Genomic DNA, 23,363 nt, shown 5'->3' with positions numbered 1-23,363 from the left:
TGTAAGAAGTATATCATCGATATATAAAAGTAATATTAATGATCCATGATTTAAATGAAAAACAAATAATGACGGATCAACCAAACTACAAAAACCATAATTAAGCAAGAAAGAAACTAAAACAATCTTATTAAGAACGTGGTTTAAAATCATAAAGGGCTCGTTGTAGCTTGCACGCATGGTCTGGATATTGAGAATCTACCATACCTTGTGGTTGTTCCATATGTATATGTTCTGAAATATATCCATGCAAAAAAGCATTTTTAACATCAAGTTGGCGAATTGGCCAACGCTGAAAAAGAGCCAAAGTGATGACATTCGAATGGTTCCAGGTTTTATGACTGGAGAAAAAGTTTCGGTATAGTCAACTTCATCAATTTGATGATATCCTTTAGCCACTACTCGAGCTTTCCGTCAGGCGTAGGTTTAGATTTGAAAACCCATTTAGAGCCAATAATATACATGTCAGAAATACGAGGAACAAGTTTCCATGTGTGATTATGATGTAGAGAAACAAGCTCTTCATTCATTGCTGCCTTTCAACCAAGATGAGCTAATGCTGATCAGATATTACGTGGTTCACGAGGAATATCAAATGATGTAATACTCGATAAGATATATTTAGGATTTGGTTTACCAATTCTAATTTTTGAACGAGTTACCATAGCCCATGAGAGTGGCGCTTTCGAAGGCTGATCTGGTTATGCAAATGAGTGAGCAGGTTCATTTTTTAAAGTTTGCAAGTTTGGTGAAGGCTCAAGGTTTGTTTCAGCTAGTGATATAAAGATCAAATCGGAAGTAGAGAAAATGGCTGCTTTGTTTAGTAGCATGGCATCTTGTATTTGTAAGGAAGAAACTTCAAAGGAAGGCATCAAAGATTTTGTTGGCAAAGAAGGAGTAGAGTGAACTGTTATTATTGGTAATGTTCTTTGGCATGGTGGAGAAGACATTTCCAAATCTGAACATGTATGAGGAGAAAAATCAATATGTGCTAACCATGAATCAAAAATACTTATAACATATGGTACAGTAGATGACACAGAAGAAGTATGAACAATTTTATAGGGGAAGCATAGTTCATCAAAGACAACATGCCTAAATTTTTTTTTTCTTTGAGTATGAAAACATTTACTCCCTCCGTCTCAATAGAGTTGTCCACTTTACCTTCATCACATAGTTTAAGAAATGCAATCATTGTTTATAGTTTTTGTAAAATTTTTCTTACTTTTCTTGTCATACCCCTATTTAATGTAGGATCCACTTGCAATTTATTTTTATTAGTGGACTTTAAATAGGGGTAATGTAGGAAAATTAAGTGTAAAGTTAGTTACTTTTTGAAAGTGGACAAGAGTTTTGGGACAAAAAAAATTCTTAAAGTGGACAACTCTATTGGGACGGAGGGAGTATATCATTTATGTCTATCAATATATCCTATAAAACACAAGAACGATCAAACTTATTACGTCGTGTGTCTCAAGCATAAAGAAATCATTTGATGCCAAACACACGAAGAGAAGAGTAAACGGGTTGAGTATCATGCAATTTAAAGTACGGTGTGTCGAAATTAAGAGCAAATGTAGGTAGACGATTCATAAGATAGACAACAGCATTGAAGGCTTCTATCCATAGAAATAAAGGCGCACCACAAAGAATAACATACTCATACCAAGCTCTTGAATAATTCTATGTCTTCTTTCAACCATACATGTTTCTTCAGAAGCATACCGACAAGATACCTGATGAATGACGTTTGTGGAGAGAAAGTGAGAGGATAATTTTGAATTGATAAATTCTCCACCTTTATCTGAATGGAAAATTTTAATTTTCTTCTTGAATTTCTTGTCTACATATTGTTTAAAATATATAAAAGTATTAGAAAATTAGGTTTATGCTTGTAATGGAATAATTCATGTATACTTATTTCTTAATCAATGAAATGATATCATTGTTGATAAAAAAAAAATTATAAAACAATTCGATTCATATTTTTTAAATTTAATCACAAATTTTAAAACGTTTCAATTGTATGCATGATTTTTTTTTTCACAATTCGATACACAGAGTCATAACATGATGACGTGGCTGTCAAAAATGATGTCCAGCTCAACAAAATTACTTCAATGAATGAGTGTCACGTCATTATATGCGTTAAAGTGAGAAAAAAATAAAAATTCATGCATACAATTGAGACGTTTTAAAGCTCGTGATTAAATTGAGAAAATATATATAGTTTATGAATTTATTTAACATACCCCTATATAATTTGTAAATACAAACAAAATTGTACGCGTTTTATTATTAAACAAATCATAGAAAGTCATTGCTAAAGCACTTGGTAGCTCACATTTTCGATCCCAATTAGAAAAGATCAGGAAAATTCCCACTGATCTAAAATGAAATCCGATGTTCAAACATGAAACCGTAAATAAGGTTCATCTCAAAACCTTTGATCCGATAGAAATACATAAAGTAAAAAGTCACAAACAACCAATATAACAAAAGAAAAGTAGTACGTTAAGAAATACTCAATAAATTGCATGTCAAAAAACATATGTCTAGACCTTTTTTTTCATAGTCATTGTAATACCCCGTAAAATTATTAGTGTTTATTTTCGTGTGTGTCCAATTTTAATTGATTAGGACCTCGAAAATAGTGAATAAATTCATCTCATGAATTTATAAGTGTGAAAATGTGATTTGGTATGTGTTTTGCCTTAAATATGATTTTTGGCAATTTTACGTGTTAAAAGTGAATTTTGCGACTTTTCACTAAAAACCGTCAAAATAATTATTTTAAATATTTTTAAAGGCCCAAAAGTATTTTAATCCAGCCCATATATAATGTTTTAATATTTTTGAATATTTGAGAAAGTTAAATTATTTTGCCCCTAAAGTTCGGATTATTCACAAGAATGCCATAAACTTGTATATAATTGAAATAGCTAAATTAATATCTAGATATTTCCCTAGATAAGCTTGATGCCCAAGCAATTCTATTGTCTTCTTCATTTTATGTGGGTGCCGAATACACCATAGATCAAAACACCAAACTTTATTCTTTGATTTTCTCTCAAAATTTTCTTAATAAAAATTGTCAGGAATATTGCGTAGATCGTTTATATATATTTGCATGTTCGTTTGAGGTATAATTTCAAGCTCAAATCTTCTTTTTTATTTTCTGATATTGATGAATCTTAGAAACATGCTTAGTATGGTTTAAATGTGATGTTTGATGGATAATTAGTTGGTTTTAATTACTAGTTTAATGGGTTTCGGTTTAAAAATAATTTTTCCGTGAGATTAAATTATTTACTTTAATTTTCTGGGCTGATCTATATGATTAGATTTATATATGCTTTAAAGTTTGATTTTTGTGAATTAAAAATGTTAATTAATTCGGGTGTTAATTTAATTAGTTGAGTTTTGATTTTTAATGTTTTTAAAGCTTAAAAATCGCTTAAAAAGGGTAAATCAATTGATTTTTAATTTCTGGAAATAATTTTATTTATGTTTGAGTTAGATGTTGGGTTGATGGTGAATAAATGTTTAATGGTGAATTTTTAATGGGTTGTTAATCGGTTTTGATTTTTAATAACTCTATTCGGTTAAAATTGTTTAAAAAGGGTATTTATGTCATTTTTAATTTCTGGGCAGAAATTATTTATGAAAAAATTATGAAATATGTTTGATAATTATTTGTGGAGTTTAAATGATTTTTGTGAAGTGTTTTGACGGATTAATAATCAGTTTTGATTATTAATTGTTATTTCGATTTTATTTATTAAAATAATGGAAAATATTATTTTAAAAATTATGGGCTGCTGTTTTTACAAGATGAAAATTAAAAATGTATTTGAAACTGAATTTGGTGAATTTCGGTGTAAAAATGGCTTAAAATGAATTTTTAAGCGTTTTTAGCGTTTTTGAGTTTTCCGGCCAAAACCACCGGAATATGATAACCGAAATGTGAGCAGAGGGGATAGAGCATGTTGGCTCAGTCAGCAGCAGTTAGTGCCAAAATGATTTTGGTTGAAAATAAGGGGGGCCGAGCCCCGGGTCAAAAATATTTTACGGAAAAATATTTTTGGTTATTTTTGAATTGTGGTATATTTGTTGATATTTTCTAAAAGTGTATTTTTAGAAAATTATGTGAATTGAATATGTGTTAGAATTATATGGAGTTATAATTCTATGTTTATTTATTGAAATAAATAAACTATGTGGATAGAGTGTATCGTATAGAAATACGATGACGCGGAAATAGATAGTCGGAATCAAATTTGGTTTGTGATTATGTGGTTTATATGGTTGAGTCGGTCTAGAGTATATCCTAAAATTTAGAGTTATTACATTTATTAATGCTTAATCTCTAAATTAGATCCAGCGAGTTTTGTCGCGGAAACCGGCGAGCGAAGATTTTGATATTCGACGGGTGATATTTTTAAATTTGGAATAAGCGAGTACTGTGAGTGTGTTTACAACTTATACTGCTAAATATTAGTATTAAAAATATTGCGAACTGCTTTACATGATTTGCAAATGCTTTATTTTATTTTGAATTTAAATCGCATGAACTATTATACATAGTTTTGAAACCGATTTAGATTCATTGAAACATGCTTACTATTAGGCGGCAATAGTGCTGTGTGATCACCGGTATTGCATTTAGAATGTGTTTGCATAAAAATGGTATGTGGAAATCTGGACGACGGTCTGGAAGTCAGGCGACGGCCTAGACATATGGAAACAGATCTTCAGAGGCAACAGAATATAGACGACCAAAGGCAGGTAGAGAAACTGCCGAGATCTGAGAGGTTGAACCTTTTATTAAAAAATTAAAATTGGCGACAGTATTTATGTACTGCCGAAATCCGTTGTATTGTAAGAAGAGTCTGGGACTTTCAAATACGTAAAATAAGAGTAATCGGATTTGACTGGCTAAAAGTACAAAAAGAGAAAATAAATACGGCCAAAGGGAAAATAAAAGGTTAACCCGAATGGAATGGAAAAAGTGGAATATTTATGTTTCCTGTTTTGAAAGCATATAGGAACATGAATCATGGTTTAGGGTTTCATATGAATCGGTAATCTGGAATGCATTGCTTTCATATTAATATTTATTAGTACATGTTGTACGCATTCACTCAGTTTTTATAACTGACCCCGTTGAATTTAATATTTTTACAGGCGAGTAGTTTGAGGTGTGGATTTCCAATTTCTTGTTCCGGAAATTCCTAACTTGAATAAAGTGAGAATGACTTTTCTTTATGTGTTTAGAGTTGCAGTAGCTAGAATAAATGAATGATGATACCTTAGTAGTCGTTGGACTTATTTATGCTTTATACTTTATTATAACGCGCAAACTCTAATATTATGTAATATGTGAATGCTGTGCGAAAGTCCGAGCGACTGCACTTGAATAAAATGCGATGAACGCATCTGCATAATGAAATGCAGTTAAGTCCATAGAGAAATGGCATGCATAGTGAAATGCAGTAATTACCATAGTAAGATGGTATGCATATTGAGATGCATTATAAACCATAGAGAAATGGTTTTGAAACTAAAATGCAATAATTAAAGAGAAAATTATGTGCATGTTTAAATGGTAATTTTTATAAGAACGTTTTTAACTGCGATTTTAAAATGTTCGAAAATGATTTGAATTCCGCGAAATTTTTTAAGTGATTTTTAATTTATTTTTAAGGCTTGCTACGGGTTTCGGAGCAACCACTCCCATTTCCTAGCGCCGGTCTCGACGCCGAAAATCGGGTCGTGACAGTCATGTCCACATAGAAATTCATTGTAAGCTAGAGCAGTACAATCTTTGTCGTAAAACAAGCTTGGTTTAAATTTCGGGGGTTAGTAAGAATCAGAATAATACAACTGTTGCATTTGGTTTTGGCTTTTTATTTTTTCAATATACAATCTCACATTTCTTTACTTGTGTAAACCTCTTTTATTATGTTTATAAGTGAAAAATAATTATGAGATTGTAAAGAGTTGGGGGGAAGCAATGGATTCATGCCCCCTTTACCCCCGTCATGTCGTAGCTTTCTTTAAAATAGCCACAATTATTAATTTTATAATTAATTATTTTAAATGTTTATCTTAAAACAACTTATTATCTTATCAGGTAAAAACATGTCCTATATTTTGTTATTTGATTTCTTGGAACGTTTAAAATTTTGTTTTACATGTTACGCTAATTATATTTAAAACCCTAGCTCCTAATAACTCATATCAGACGAGTTTGTTGTATTATAGGAGATACACTATTCTTGACGAATTATCCTTTAAGGTAATGGCATTTCATGCCTCAATTTTTTTAATTTTTCATCTGTGTTGAATTCGACAATCTAAAAGATAACAATGAGTACTGAAATTCTCAACACGAGCTACTGTCAACAATGTCTTTATGACAGCACTGCTTTGTGATGTTCCTTATGCTAAGCCATTTCCAAAAATATCAAAGATCGAGGTATTTCATGGAGAAAACTTTAAACGCTGGCAGAAACGAGTCTTCATTAGTCTTAACATACACATAGTCGCTTCTACCTTAACAGATCCAAAACCTCATAAAGCAGCAACCAAGGAATCAGAACCTTGTCTTTATGCCAATAAAATTTGAAGACATACTATTGTTGGTACTTTACCTAATGATATTTTTAAGGACGAGATGACCAGTTCTTTCAAAAAAGTAATCTTATGGATGCAAATAAATGAGTTACGTATCGAGGATATATGTCATTTTACCAATCAACATCAAAAAGCAGTAAAAATAGTTACATGACTTGTTTTTTTTTTTGTGAAAATGAGTAATTTAGAGTAAGTTTTTAAATTTATAATCTTGATTTCATAAACAGGCAAGATGCCTAACTGTGATTGCAGAAAATTTAAAACAAACGGTACCCGTTTAATGAATGGGAGCTCCTAAGCTTGGTAAGTGAAGGCCTATTTATTTGGCTAATCTACAATTACGAAGCCTTTAATGATATGAAAATAAATGTAAGTTATTCTCTAGAATTTTATGTTTTCTAGTTTTTTGGCAAATTTTTTATCTAAATTTTAAATTTCAATGTAGTAACATTGATTAAATACGTATAAATAATAAAATTGAATACTTTTTCTTGATTTATGAACAAAATACAAGAATTGTATTTATGGAGGGTAAGAGTCAATGGCAAAGAAAGAAACTGTGAATAACAGGTCATTATTTTATTCAGTCGGTCAGTACGTTATTCGTTTTTTTTATCAGTAGTAGATTAAGATCCATATTTTTAAATTCATTATAAAGATAAACTTATAAACTAAAAATTCATGAAATATAAAATTAGAACTTAGAAATATTAAAGCCCATAAAATCTAAAACTGAAACCCAATATGGTTTAGTGTTGTTACTACTCTGCCTTGGCTAAACTCTAAACCAGTAATAGTAGTAAGGAAATTGAAAAGAGGCGGGACAGTCAGTCATTGGGACCTTGCTAGTGAGGGAGGGCGGCCGCACGGGCTCGCTTCCTCTAGTTCTGCCATACATACGAATTGTGAACATAGCATTCATTTTTATCAAACTTTTTACACTATTTTTTTATGAATAATACTTAACTGAAAAATTATCTGTCAAAAAAACCCATGTATTCAATCTCATAATTGACATATACAGTTTATTAATATCAATTTTCAGTCATTTTTATGAAGTCTAATTAACCATTAGAACATAAAAGAAAATCAACAAACCTGATATGTTGAGTCTGGAAGAAAGTAAAGATTACAAGAAAGACGTAGAAAACAATTTCAGTAAAATGACCACTTTTTGAGTTTTGAACAGTCCTAACAGTTTTTATATTCTTTTTTGCTAGTCATTATTACTTGGTTTTATCATGGTATCATGGCAAGGTTATAATTTTTTAGTTTTTCATAATTATAAATAGAGTGAAAAATGAAGATGTTCTTTTAATTTTGTTTTCACATTGTTGAAGTATAAAAAAGAGAATATATTCAATTAGTCGAACATCGAAAGTACGAGTTATTGGTTCTTAAATTAAATCACACATTCAACTCTTGAGCCTATAATATTTTTTTATCAAACATCTAAAGATTAACACTTAACTACATAATTATCTCATCATTTAATGACAAAATCAATTATATCAAATAAGTGGATAAATTCACATTTATATAAAAGTGTAATAATAAACACCTCATTAATTACTGTTATATAAAATTAAAATCTACATGAACCATTTTTTCAAATATAAATGAGCAACTATTAAAGCTAGTGCAATTGAAATTATTTTCTATCAATACACAATACACACATCAAGATTTAACTAAAACATTTTCGATCCTAAATTTAAAAAGTAAATCATACTTTCAGTTCTTGAATTCAATTTTTTTTATCAAAAGCTTAACATCCAAGCAATTATATTGTGAATTTAATTTCTTCTTATATCAAAACTAAACATCCACATAAGTAAATCCTCATAAATAAATGCATCTGTTGGTTGCTATATAATACATACAAACTGTGAACGTATCACTTCTTTTTATCAAACTTTGTACATTTTTTTATGAATATCTTTTAACTGCAAAATTATATGTCATGAAGTACAATATCCTTCAAACCAAAAAAGGTAGAGACGCTGGTCCTTGAGACTTCGGCGGTGAGGGAGGGCGGCCGCACGAGCTCGCCACCCTTAGCTTCACCACTGATAGGGATATTGCATTTGTTTAGAAATTCAAAACGAACGAACATTTATTTTCTTTCTTTTTTTAAGCAAAACCGAACCAAAAAAATTTATAAGTATAAACTTAAATATAAACTAAACCAAACATGTTGGTTTGATCAATTTTTCAATCCGATTTGATTATTTTTAGTTCATTTTACGTTAAAACTTAATTGATTTTTTAAGCTAAACCCCAAAATATAACAAAATTCAAATTTTAATTATTATCAAAAATATCAAACCAAATCAAATTAAATAATATCTTATAATAACACTTGCAGGCGTTCTACTTTTGACCTCTACATCTAGCTGAATCTCTCCATTCCATAATAATATGTGGTTATGGAACCACAAGAGCTGGAGTGAACTTTTAGAAAGTAAGGAACTTTATGGGAATAGACTTTAAAGATGACGTATATACAAGTATTTTGAGCCAATCGAGTAGCGAGCATGCAAAATCAATTCTCGAAGAGATATGGTATTTGAGATAATTTTCATATAATGCATATAGAAAAGCCTATTTTAAGATTGATTAATTCAGTAACTTAAAATCTTTTAGATGTTTTAGTACATGTTTATTTATACACATATAGAATATGTTCTTTTGAACATATATCTACACTAAATATATATTCGGATGTTTCATTTTAATATTTCTTTTCATTTAATACGACATGTTTTTAATTTTTATTTTAAGTTTCATAAAATTGTTAAATTATTTATCAGAGTGGCGACACAAACCAAGACAAAGGCAAGAAAACAAAAAGAAAGTTTCAACCTCCTACGATATATTCATAAAATTCTGGACTTATTTTTTAAAATTTGATTGTATAATATTTTAATTGCCTTTGAAATATAAACAAAACAATACATAACTAAAATATATAATGTTTTTGGAACTATAATTTTAAATTAGCACGTCAATTATATAAAAACATTTATGTGTATAATTTAAGTGTTTAATTAATTAGTAGATATTTTATTTGTTAGGATCTCGATCCTAGTATGCCTGTGAGTCGAGATTATTTTAAATGAGGATTTTTTATGAATTTTATCAATGAACTATTATAGGTTATGGATTAAACTTTGAAATTTAATTTAATTAATTAACTTTTAAATTTATACAAGTTTTTTGACTACACATTTTCAAGTGATAGTTTTTTGAAGTTTAATTTGATTTATTATTTTATTAAATATTTTAAGTTTAGTCACTGAATTTAACTATATGATATTGATAAATTATAAAATTTAATTTATATTGAAAATGTAAATAATTTAGTTTAAAGTTAATTAAAAATTAGACAAAATTTATTAATCTAATTATTTGAAATTTGTAAATCTAGTTATATAAAATTTATAAATTTAATTTAAATTTATATTTTATATCAAAATTTATTTTAAAAAAATTACAATTATTCAATTGTATACTAGTTTATAATATTTTGGGAACTGTTTAATTAGTATGATCTCAGTGTTATATTATTAAACATTTTCTTTGCTAGGATCTTGATCCTAATTTCCTTTAAGCCGAGATTAGTCCACTGAAGGCAACATTTTCACTGATATAATGCGGTAATTACATAGATGATTAATTTGAGTTATTTTTATAAAAATATCTAAAAAGGATACTTGCAAAATTTAACCTCCAAATTGCAAATTTTTTAGTCATCTATCTGTCTATAATTTATATTTATCTATCTATCTATAATATATCTATCTATCTATAACTATCTTATATGTGAGAGGGGGCGGGGCGGGGCGGGAGGCGGGAGATAGACAAAATTACGATTGGCCTTAATACAATTTATAATTGCATTGGCCTTAATACAATTTATAATTTGTATTAAGGCCAATGCAATTATAAATTGTGTGGCTTTATATTGAAAAATTCAAGTTTTTATGCCAATTTAATGTGATATAATTTGTATTAGGGACAATGCAATAGTGATTATGAAGTGTGTGGCTTTATATTAAAAAAGTCAAGTTTTTATATTAGACATCTGCTGGGCCATTGTGATCAGTTGGATTCTTCGAGCACTGTATAATGCAGACTTTCCGAAACCATTAAAGGAAGAGTTTTCAATCCAGGAGCTGGGATCGCGTGTTACCGGAAAATGCAAAAGAAAATTCCGTTACAAATATGAAGAAGGCATTTAAATGGGTGCAAAAAGAAGGATTGGCCAGACTATGTGACTACCCTTTTGCCGGAAAAAAATGTGAATGCCAACAAAAAAAAGGTGAGTTACTACAATTTTTAATTAATTTTTTAAAATTAATTTACTAATTTCTTTATTTTATTTTTCTAGGGAAAAAGGGTGCAAATCAGTCGATTTGTAGAATTGGACACTCCTAATAAATCATATATGCTCAGCCTACTTGATAAACACCAAGTTATAGACATTATTGATATCAGTCAGGCGTTTTCAGATTTGAAGGGAGAGGTAAAGTTTTTTCTCATATTATTTATTTATTTATTATTATTAATTAAGTTAATGGGATTTTTAATATTTTTAACAACATGCCATATATAGAGGACGTTCAGAATCTGGACCAGCAACAAGTACCGAACAAACCGGACTGCCAACCATAGGTAACTGTTATATTGAAAGTTATTACTGTTAATAATAAGCAAAATTTAATTTAATTTAAATTATTTATGAACAGATACGAAGCACGCGGTGCTCATTATGGGTTACGGTACTAACGCGTCCGACGTCAATTTTTGGCTCGTCTGAAACTCATATGGGACAAAATGGGGACACGAGGGGTACGGGAAGGTTGTTCAGCAGTCCAGTCGCCCGACTGGAAAACCGTCACTATTTGAGTCGGTTTTTTACCCCGAGGTAAAATAAACTGATCTATAATTTATTTTGTTCTAGTTGCAATCCCACGCATTTGCGCAAATTCAATATGAATAATTATAAAAAGAAATTTTTAATACAAAAAAATTCAAAAAATAAAAATTTCATAAAATATAATCTATAACAACTAAATAAATTAAGAATTTATTCTAATTAGAATTGCTCTAAAATATTGAATATCTATAATTTATTCTTTATAATATTTTGTATTAATTAGCAAATAATACCTTGATAATTTAAATTTAATTTTTCAACAATTACTAGAGTAAACTTGTATTATTAAAAGGGAAAGAGAATCACATCAATTTGATGAATTGTCTTAGAAATTTACTTTCTATTTAAGTTAGTTGAAATATTTTTAGAAGAAAAAAAATAGAGGAAAAGTAGATTCAAATTTTAAAAGGACAATTTGGTCGAATTAAAAAAATTTGCTCTGGCCTTAGTAATTCTTGCTTTGAAAACAGCGACACCTTAAAATTATTTTGGAATTTTGTCTTTTCTTATTTTTTTTTCTTTACTAAAAGAGGCTTAAACAAATTGTCATTGCTATTTTTTTATAATGAAATACGAATTAGATAACACAATTTTTGATATTTTAAGATATAATCACATTTTTTCTAACTCTTTAGAAGACTGTAAAAAAGAATAAAAAAGATTAATATTTAGCTTATTCAATAAAACTAAATAATATATATAAATTAGAAAATTAATACAAAAAAATAATTTATTACATCAATTAAAATTTAAAAGAATATCAGATATAATATGAACATCCAAAAAATAATTAGTTTAATGACTATATGTATAATATTATATTTTCATATAGTTATCAAATCCCGGGATGTGGACCGTATGCAAATCCCGGGATGTGAATCGTATGCAAGCCCACATACCTGATAATTTCGGGCTATAATGGACAGCAATCCAACCTCAACCACTCCATATTAAGAAAGGGCGTAGCCGGGATTTGAACCCGCGACTTTTGGCGTCCAGATGGCTGAAGTTTAGACCAGTAGACCAAATCCGTGTGGACAAACAATTTTCTGTATTGGTCTGACTCATTCCACTGAAATATATCTTTTGCTCTTCCGGTTTATCCCAAATACACCACTATTATATATTTATACTATTCATGACATGCCCTCAATAACATTCGTTAAAAAAAAGGGTGTTGCTATTCGCCATTCGCTTTTACTTAACACCGCACAGGCGAAAGACATTTCTGCCCCTCTAGCAAAATTTCAAAAAAAAAGTTCTCTCAACTCATTCGAACACAGTCGAACAACTACGTAAAAAGTCGAGTAAAATGACGGATAACGAGTATAATTCGTCGGGAAACGAATATCGACGTTCGGAAACAGGTTTTTCCGGCTTTTCCGAGGTAAAAAATAGTTTTTTCAAATTTTTATTTAAAATTTTTGAAGGGGGACGATTGCGTTTCACGTCCTCTCCAGAGGAGGGGACGCCGGAGTTCGGCGTCCTCTCCAGAGGAGGGGACGCCGGAGTTCGGCGTCCTCTCCGGCCTGATTGTTCATTTTTCAAGACGTTGGGGGCATATTTGAACCTTTTCGGACGTTGAGGGCTTGCTTGATCCTGAAGGCAAACTTTAAAAGCATAAATGACCCTTTTCCCTAATAATAATAATAATAATTTTTGATTTGGACATAATGTTGTAAAACATTTCCAACACTAACATAGAAAATAGTGTGGTCAAATGAAATAGAAATCCGCGTCATCATTTAAGGAAATTTGAAGACCATCCATATTGTTAGATATTATCAACAATGTTAAGCTCTGAGAGTCCACATGTTCTCCAAAACCAATTCAGTTAATATTGTGAAAGAGCGTAAAAATGCAAAGAAACACAATATAAAAGGAGCACGCTTGAAAGCTAGATTTTTAATTAGGTATCTACCCAAACTTTAAAGAAAATGATGTACAGTAATTTCCTTTAAACAATTCGGTGCTTCAAGAATTATTAATAGATTTAACTTCTGCTAGGCTGGACAGATCTGTTGAGCTGGACTGATGCCGTGTGTATGAAGTCAGTTCTTTTTGGTCTTGAGTTAGTTATAGAATGATGTAAAGTGTGTGATTAGTTTGTGTTCGCGTGGAAATAATCCGCCACTCGAATCTTTGAATTTATAATGGGATCTGTTTCGGTTTGATGCTTTAATCGGTCAAGTCGATCAAGTCTCGCAAAACAGGTCTTGCAAACATGTCATGATCCGCCGATCGGTCAAATGGCTCGATGCGCTGATCTCCTCCGGTGTTTGCAAACTTGTCTCGCAAACAAACAGGTTCCGCGAGGCGAACGTGTTCAGCGAGGCGAACGTGTTCAGCGAGGCGAACGTGTTCCGCGAACGGAACAAAAGTAACCAGCTAAACTAAATCTAACAGTATCGATCCGGAGGTTAAGAAACCTAAGCGGGATTGATGTCCATCTACTCCTAAGTTAACCAACCGCAGGGGTTGTGGATTGAAAAGCACAGGGCTTTGAGATTGTGTTTTTGTTGATTGATTTGTGTAGGGTTTATTAATTTGCTGAAAATAACTACTTATAGGGACAAATCCCCTAATAATAGGAAAAAGAAAACAACTAAGATTTAATGACTTAACTAAATTCTAACCTAATAAGACTAAAAGTCTTTGACTCAGCTAATAAAAAAACAATAATAAAAATGGCTATTATGGTCCCAATCCCAATTCAGCCCGTTGTGCACCATTTTAACTGGCAACCCATTGTCTTAAAGTCTATTTTTGGACCGGTGTAAAGAATGTCCCTCACGTCTTTTTAGCTGAATGTCAAGTAAGGTGAAGAGACGTAATTTTTAGTGAGACATTTTTATGTCTCGGTGAGATCGGCATGTTTGGGCTTATTTTATAGTTTGTGGATCGGCATAAACATTGATTTCTGCTTTTTTGATTGGCATATTTTGCCGAAGTTTGTTTTCTGTTCAAAACAGCTACTAATAAGATTATGCTCACAATAATCTCAAGTAAAGATATCGATCTTTGCTTGCACGAAACAATCTTGTTTTTGCCGATCATTGCGTTTTATCGAAAGTGTGAACAAACAATGATCGACCGTCGATCGATCAACAAGATTATGCTCACAACAATCTTAAGTAAAGATGTCGACCTTTATACAAAACACTCTTGTTTGGCCGATCATTGCGTTTTACCACAAGTGTGAATAACCAATGATCGGCTGCCGATCAACAAGATCATGCTCACAATAATCTTAAGTAAAGATGTCGATCTTGCACAAAACACTCTTGTTCAGCCGATCATTGTGTTTTATCACAAGTGTGAACAACCAATGATCAGCCGCCGATCGGTCAACAAGATTATGCCCACAACACTCTTAAGTAAAGATGTTGATGTTTGCACGAGACACTCTTGCTTTGCCGATCATTGCGTCTTATCAAGTGTGAACAACCAATGATCGGCCGCCGATCGATCAACAATATTGTGCTCACAACAATCTTAAGCAAAGATGTCGATCTTTGCACAAAGCACTCTTGTTCGGCCGATCATTGTGTTTTATCACAAGTGTGAACAACCAATGATCGGGCGCCGATCGATCAACAAGATTATGCTCACAACACTTTTAAATAAAGATGTTGATGTTTGCACGAAACACTCTTGCTTTGCCGATCATTGCGTCTTATCAAGTGTGAACAACCAATGATCGGCCGCCGATCGATAAATAATATTGTGCTCACAACAATCTTAAGCAAAGATGTCGATCTTTACACAAAACACTCTTGTTAAGCCGATCATTGCGTTTTACCACAAGTGTGAACAACCAATGATCCGCCGCCGATCGATCAACAAGATTATCCTCAGAACAATCTTAAGTAAATATGTCGATCTTTGCACGAAACAGTCTTGTAGGGTCTTGCTCGTAAATGCATTATGTTGATCGTATCGCACATTTTTAGGAAGTATGCGAACTTTCTCCCTGATCGACTTGTATTTACTAATCATCAGATTTTTGTATTATGGATGATCAACTCTTGCCCCCCAGCGTCTTGATTCGTTCTTAAAAACGAGTCACATGCCTTATCGCCTTTTTGACAATTTGATCTCACGTAAAGGCGAGACAAAATAGACTTGATAATCTGATCGCCTTTTTAAAGCTGATCACCATTATATAGAACCAATCTTCAAGCAGTCGTCTCCATCATGTGAAATCGCCTTGCAGAAGTGTACTCCAAGTTCATTGATTTTCTGCTTCTCAACCTATTTCTTCATGACCTTTCGAATCAACGAGCATGATTGGTTGAAGTGTCTCTCACCATATCGACTATCTTGCTCTCGAATGAGTCCTTTGATAGGTAGTTTCTGTCTACTATGATGTCTCTCATCCATCTTTCTAGTCGTTTCATAGTTAAATATTGTCCCCCTGTATGGATCATTTGTCTTACGAGACTCTCGCCTTATCCAACAGATTTGTCTTTTTGGTGTCTCGCTCATCCAATAGGGTGGCTTGCTAAGTGATACGACGGCTGATTTTTTCATGTCTCCTTGATCGGGCACAACCACGTCTCCATCTAGCATACGCCTTCGCCATGGTTTATTGCGGAACGACTCTGGTAAGGTCACCACGTAAACATCCTGCGAATCCTTCTTGACACTCTTGACACGTAGTTCGCTATTTGTTGTTAAGATCACAACATCTTTATATGATAACTTAGTTATCTTAGAGTCATTTTTAGCACCATTGTCGATCACAACTTCAACAATTTTTGTTTTTGGTTGTTCGATCGGCTTGATTGACTTCTTCTCGGCCCAAATCTTTCTAACTTTCTTGATTGGAGACTTAGAAACATTTGTAGCTGTCTCGTTGCGATCACCCGGACACTTCGTTAGATCGACAATATGATGTTTGCCAAGTTTGTCAGCTGACTCATTTAAGAATGTCAATTGTCGCTTCACAGGTTGAATTTTTTCCACTCTTGATGGTTCCTGATTTATTTTTGAATCAGTCAATTTTCGTGACTCTTGTCTCATCCTTTGCGTCCGTCGTTTCTGAGTTTTGCTCAGGTGAGGTTGATCCGCAGTGGGCCGAAACATTCGTTTGAAGACTGTGACACCCTCTTCTCTCTTGGATTCATGCTTCTTCCATTCTTTCGTAGAAGCTCTTGATTTGAAACACGTCTTCCATTCTTCCATTTTTAATTTCTTTTAAAAAATTAAAAAATTATTGACTTACAATAATTTTATATATGTTACTAGTATATTTTATTTATTATAAGAACTTTATCAACTTATGTATTAAGTATAATGAAATAATAAAAATTAGAAAAACATAAATAAATATATTAATTTTAATTTTTAATTTTTTAAAAATAATAATTTGTTATTCGGTTTTTCGGTTGATTCGGTTTTTAAAAAGCCAAAATTGAATATCAAATTTCGATTTTGACTGAAACCGAATTAAACCATTTTAACTAAAAAATCAAAGCAAAATTAGTATTTTGGTTTAGTTTGGTTCGATTATATATATACACACATCCCGGAGAGAGTACTCAAAGTTGATTTGTGAACTTGCAAAGTAAGATAATTTCTTCCAGATCCAGGTTTTATTATATTATATTAAACGTTAATGTACCGTTAATTAAAATCTTAAGCGTGGCAATGCTGCAGTAATTGCGACAAATTATACAAAAGAGTCTTCTCATAACGACGCCTATTGCTATATTAACATTAATTTGCGAATCATTTGTAAGCACATTCAAGTTGCGGTGAGAACAACAAAAACCATTAATCTGATCTAAACCAATCCAAAATTTTGATTTGATTAAAATGGTTAAAATTGATTGGTTTGATTTTAAATTATATATAAAAAAGTATGATTTTTGATTTTAGTTTGATTTTTATTAGTGGTTAACTGAGCCAACCGAAAAATCAAATTTTAGATAATAGTATTATTTATTTATGCACACACAAACGCGAACACACACACACACACACACACATATATATATATATATATATATATATATATATATATGTAATTTTTATCTAAATTTATATTAATCAAACTGAAAGTGGTGCCAAATTTTGGTTAACCGAACCAAAATTTTGTATAAATATTTAGTATGATTTGGTTGTTATTTTTCTCCTTAAAGTATGATTTGGTTTTGAATTTTACTAAACTAAATCAAACCGAACTGAACTATATTCACCCGTACATTTAAGAACCACTTAATTGTTACAAACCAACCCGAATCCGACACATATAAAAAAGAGGAGCTTGTTGATTTCAAAAAGAGGCTAAAACATATGTTCCAGATTTTTTTTTATTTTCCATTTAGCTAAAATTATATTCCGTTTAGTTGATAAATACTTTATAAATCGAGTCATATTATCATTTATTAGTAAGAAATAAATTTAAAAGATAATAGCCAAAGTCATTTTTGAAATTTTAAATGAACAAGTAATTATATATAAATTCGTTTGTCGAAATGGACAATTAAAACAAAACGGAGGAAGTAATAGAATAAAAAATTTAGTTAATTATTCCTAAAAGAACAAAGGAACAATTTACCCCATGATTTTGATATGAAAGATCAAATATGTCCAAACTGTTTTAATCAAAAACTGAACCAAATTAGTACTCTCTCTCCGGTGTGTGTATGTGTGTATTAACATTCATTTCCGAATCATTTGTAAGCACATTCCAGAAGCACTTAATCGTGACAAACCAAACCGAATCCGACCCATATACCAAAGAGGAGCTTGTTGATTTCAAAAGGACTTTTTACATACAAGTTTCGCATTACGTGCTATCCACGTAACTCGTAATTTAACTTGCTAATTTTTTAATTAATAATTATTTCTTTATTTAAAAATTGTTTTGATAGTTTATTTTTTCTAATTAATACTTAAATTGTAAAAGTATATCGAATATGAATATTAAATGTCAAGTAATAATTAAATATATAAAATAGTCTATTTTAATTAGTACTCTAAATAATTATATTAGTATAATTATAAATAGCTTAATTTAGTAAGTATTTAACTCTAATAAATATCAAAAAGAAGCCAAAATATATAATAGAATAATAATATTAGTTAACTGTTCCTAAAAACTCAAATCGGCTAAGATCAAATTTATACAAAATTTGACTTTGAATGAGTTGCACATATGATATGACTACCACTTGCTTAACATCAGGCATAGATTTCTTGTAAAAAAATAATGCGTGCAATGTCAATTCATTGAAATGACGAATCCATTTACCACTCTTCAATTTGTATTCTCAACCCTAAATTAAGTTCGTCTTTCAACTCTGGTAGGTGGGCATTGACGTTTGAACACAAATATACCTAAAATCTACAGCTTTATGAGAAACAGAAGCAATAGAAATTACACTAAAAAAGGGAAATAATGAACTATCTTACCAAGTTTCAAAATATTCACTACTCATGAGAGTATTACTTAAAATAAATTAATCATTTGAAAAATTTATCACTCGGCAGTCACAAATCTTGCAATGCGGCGACTCTATCAGGTTTCTGCATTCGCTCTTTGTGGTTTGAGCGTTCAAAGTAATATAAAATTTCATTGTATTTCGATTCCACGTTCCCTCAACCACGCATCCATTCTTTCGGGAGTACTCATGATTTCTGTTCAACCAAAACAAAATATAATTTCTAGGGTTTCTTTTTTCTTCTCTTTTACAACAGGGAATATCCAGATTAACGCAACTTTATATATTGGCGCTATCCACTATTTTTTGTAGACAAAATTATATATAGGGTCCTGATTTTTAAATTTTGAATAGGCGAAAGATGCAAAATAATTCTTAAACTTTGGGGCTACGAATGCATATAATTCTTATTAAAAATTATTGACGATTTTGATTACTGCCAGGGTAGTATTAGAGCAGTAATGGATGATGCTCACACCTACCTTTGTTTGCTCTTTTGAAGCTTCTTCTTGAAAGTATATACCAGAGACTACTTGATGAACTAGTTAATGTGTATCAACAAGTTAACATTACAACACAGTTACGCACATTCCTCTTCCGAATTTTTTCGCGTCTTTAGCCTCAGAAAACGAACACTGTGATTATATGCAAACGGATCATACAGCACCTCCGCTTGATAGACTTTGATATCTCCCGAAACCAAACCTTTGGCCTTCAAAGTAATGAGGAATACAACAGTCCCACGATAATTAGCCTTCTCAATAATGAAAAGTTCAAGATTCTCGTCCTAAAACAATTTTTATATTTTATTAAAACTTAAAAAACCATTAAGCTAAAGTATAATTAAATCGACTTTAAACACGTACATTGCTTTGATTATTGTGATGATCGATAGCTAAATCAGCGCTCAGCTTCGCCCATTTAGCAAAGCCACAATTTTCATTGTTGAGATCAACGGGACGGGTGCCACCAAAGAATGAAAAATTAGGGACAAAATCAACATCAAAACCCTAAAATTATATAAAAAACACACATTAAAACAAATACATAGATTAAATCACAAATAAATAAACAAACAAACAGAAATTATTACTTCGCTGTCCGTAATTTGTTTCTTGTAGCGGTGAAACTCCTGCCTCTGCTCATCGTTATCATAGTCATCGGCACTGTCGTATTCAAAATTACATTGAACAATACAATCACAGTGTCCCGCTTTTTTCCCGCAATCGCAATCCTCCTCAGGAGATTTAACGGGAGAATCCGGAACTTCGATCCCCCAAAGCTTCAACAGTGCATCAATTTTTTCGGGAGAAACCCATTCTTCTTCAATAAACCAAAACAAACGATAATTATTTCTAAGGTTTTTCTCTTCTTTTTCTCAGCAGTACATTTGAAGAGATTTTGTTCTAATTAAATATGAACAAAAGATCACTTTAACCACCCCCCCCCCCCCCCCCCCCAACTTGGCACAAGGTATCTAAAACGTTAAAGTTAGTAAAAATAAATGGCTTAATTTCTTAAAAAACCCCCACTTTGCATTTTTTTTTCGTTTATACCCTGACCTTGTAAAAACACCATTTGTACCCAATTTTGAGTTTTTATGTTTCATCTCTACCCAAAAGCATTAAATTGTACTCTTTTCATTTGAAAAAAAGTTTAAAACAATCCTTCATTTTTAACTTATATACGAATTAGATATTAATGTTATTAATAGTACAAAAATACCATCTTTTTCAAAAAAATTAAAAATAATAATAATTTTTTTAAAAAATATTTCGAATTTTTTTTTAATTTTTTTAAAAATATTTCCAACAAAAAAAATTAAAAATAATAATAATTTTTTTAATTTTTTATTATTTTATCAAATTAAAAAATTAATTAATTATTTGGATGTATTTGATTATTTTTTAAGTTTAAGGATTTATTTGTATATTTTAAAATAGAAAAAAGTATGTTTTAAACTCTTTTCCAAATGAAAAAAGTACAATTCAATGCTTTTGGGTAGAGATGAAACATAAAAACCCAAAATTGGGTACAAATGGTGGTTTTACAAGGTCAGGGTATAAACGAAGAAAAAGTACAAGGTGGGGTTTTTTTAAGGAATTAAGCCAAAATAAATTATTTTTATCTTGAATTTAGTAAAATCGGGTCAAAAAATCCCTCCCCAACTCTTACCAAAAAGAGTGAGACACACTTTCCGATTTACGTGGTGGTTTTGTTTTCCAAGCAAAAAGTGTTAAATGATCCTAATTTTTATTTAATATTTTAAATTAATACCTAATAATTTAAAAAATATACAATTTAATCCTTTTAATTTTAAATTTTATATATCATATTAACCCCCCATATTTTCTATTTTTAACAAAAAAAAATTAACTTTTCTTTTTATATTTTTCGTTCTCAGTCGAGGAGGAGCTCTTCGCTTGAGAAGAGGAGTTGCTACTCCGGTGAGGAGCAACAACTCCTCCTTCAAGAACTGACTGTGGGTCTGTTCTTCATTCAACATTCAAGAACATGCCGAGTGCTCCGAGGAGCAGCAACTCCTCCTTCTGGCGAGGAGCAAAAAAAATTGATTTTTGTAAAAGTTCAAAAAAAACCTCTGAATCAATTAGAGTTTAATTATGGTTAATTAAAGTTTAATTATAATTAAATAGAGTGAATTATGTTATTTATAAAACTCACTCTCCAACTAAAGGTGTCACGTCAATATAGGGGGGTTTTGAGCCGGTTTTGACAAGTTCGGAATAAAAGTAATCCAATTTTGCTAATTTTGACGTTTTAATATTTTGTGCCAAGTTGAGGGGGCAATGTGATCCTTTGTTCTATTAAATACAGATACAGCTTTATTTTTTGACCATATCACCCCTTTTCACGGTGTCAAGTTTTTTTTAAAAAAGGGGGGGAAAAGGTCATTCATGTTCCTAAGGTTTGGGCTCTGGATTAAGTAAGCCCTTAACGTTGGGAAAGATTCACTCATGGCCCCAACGTTTATAAAAATGAACAATCAGGCCCTTTGGTTTAACGCCGTTTCATTGCTCCTAAGACTTCGTTAGTGTGATCCTACGTGGCAGAGATAAAAGGATCATTTATCCCCTAAGGTTTGGTTCGGAATCAAATGAGCACTCAACGTTTAAAAAAATTTTACTTATACCCTTAACGTTTGAAAAGGTTCACTTATACCCTCAACATTTGACAAAAAATGAATAGTTAGGCACCCGGTTTAACATTGTATCCTTGCTTTCCAAACTCTATTAATGTGATCCTACATGGCTAATTTTTATATTTTTCATTAATCGAACCATAGTCGACCGACGTCGAACATTTAATCGGTAATAATTGTCTGCTATCATTAAAGACGATTAAACATAATTAATAATGATACGTAAATTATAAAAAAATCAGTTTATTGGTCTTTTTTATGTTTTTGGATTTGACAATTACATTCCTCCAAAAATTAGAAACCCAACAATTATATAAAGAAATAATTAAAAGGATAAAAACTTTTCATTTAGTGTTCCATCCAATGTACTACCGCTTTCTACCTCACCAAACACTTATTTTTCTCCATCTCTGGCATTGCAAGTTTCATCAAATAAGATACCGGATTGAAATCGAAAAATTGTAGGTTGGAGATATAGAGTGACAAAGGCGTGGCATGGTGAAGTTGGGAGTTTTGATTTGTCAGCCATGGCTTTTGAAGGTGGCTGAGATGCTAGAGAAGAAGGAAAGACAAAAAAAAATATTTTTTAGGTTTAAAAGAGACTGAACGATGTCGTTCAGTCTCTTTTAAAAAAATATTGAAGTGACCCTTTAAATAAACGTCCAAACGATCCAAATGACTTTTCAGCTTATAAAAATATTTTTATTAACTTAAAACTTGCATATATACGGTTTTGTTTTTTCAAACTTTGCAAAACAGTTACGACAACTTTTTTAATTTACTCTTGCTGATGAGTACGACTATTGTACTACTGTTTAGAAGGTGGCTGAGTTGCTAGAGAAACAGCTGCTCCACCGTTTGACGATTTTTTTTTTAAATAATTGCCGCACAAAATTTTGATATTTTAAACTAGTTCGGTTGATTTAGCCGGATTTTGAAATGCTTAATTAGGTTTCAATTGGTTTAATTGAGTTTTGATTTGTTTTAATAGATATTTTAATTTTAAATATTATTTAATTATTGATATTAAAATGAAGAAGATGGTGAAATGTGCTAATAAAATTTATAAGTATAAAATTGGTAAGTTTTTTAAACATTAAAAACTTATTTACACTTTTCACCTATTAATTGCCATGGTGGCACATGTATGGCACGCACATCAGCATCACAT

At 31.1% G+C, this 23,363-nt stretch overlaps 1 protein-coding gene and 1 long non-coding RNA gene across 3 annotated transcripts; one reads left to right on the top strand and one right to left on the bottom strand.

The window, feature by feature from the left end:
- Positions 1–3,029: 3,029 nt before the first annotated feature.
- Positions 3,030–5,464, top strand: LOC126682978 (uncharacterized). Of its 2 annotated transcripts, XR_007641569.2 has the most exons (3): positions 3,030–3,143; positions 4,379–4,465; positions 5,188–5,464. It is a non-coding gene; the product is annotated as an uncharacterized LOC126682978 (long non-coding RNA). The 2 variants fall into 2 exon arrangements; XR_008790825.1 differs by having other exon boundaries at positions 4,379–5,464.
- Positions 5,465–19,413: 13,949 nt separating this feature from the next.
- Positions 19,414–22,721, bottom strand: LOC126680765 (uncharacterized). The gene is made up of 4 exons (XM_050375945.1): positions 22,634–22,721; positions 20,126–20,409; positions 19,899–20,042; positions 19,414–19,819 (listed from the first exon to the last, which is right to left on the bottom strand). Exons 1-4 carry the CDS (start codon positions 22,719–22,721, stop codon positions 19,613–19,615), a joined length of 723 nt encoding a protein of 240 aa, XP_050231902.1. The 3' UTR covers positions 19,414–19,612.
- Positions 22,722–23,363: the final 642 nt, after the last annotated feature.

Source organism: Mercurialis annua, linkage group LG5 (assembly GCF_937616625.2).
Source record: "Mercurialis annua linkage group LG5, ddMerAnnu1.2, whole genome shotgun sequence".
In the NCBI taxonomy this organism is placed as follows: Eukaryota; Viridiplantae; Streptophyta; class Magnoliopsida; order Malpighiales; family Euphorbiaceae; genus Mercurialis; species Mercurialis annua.
This window is presented reverse-complemented; position numbering and strand designations above follow the sequence as displayed.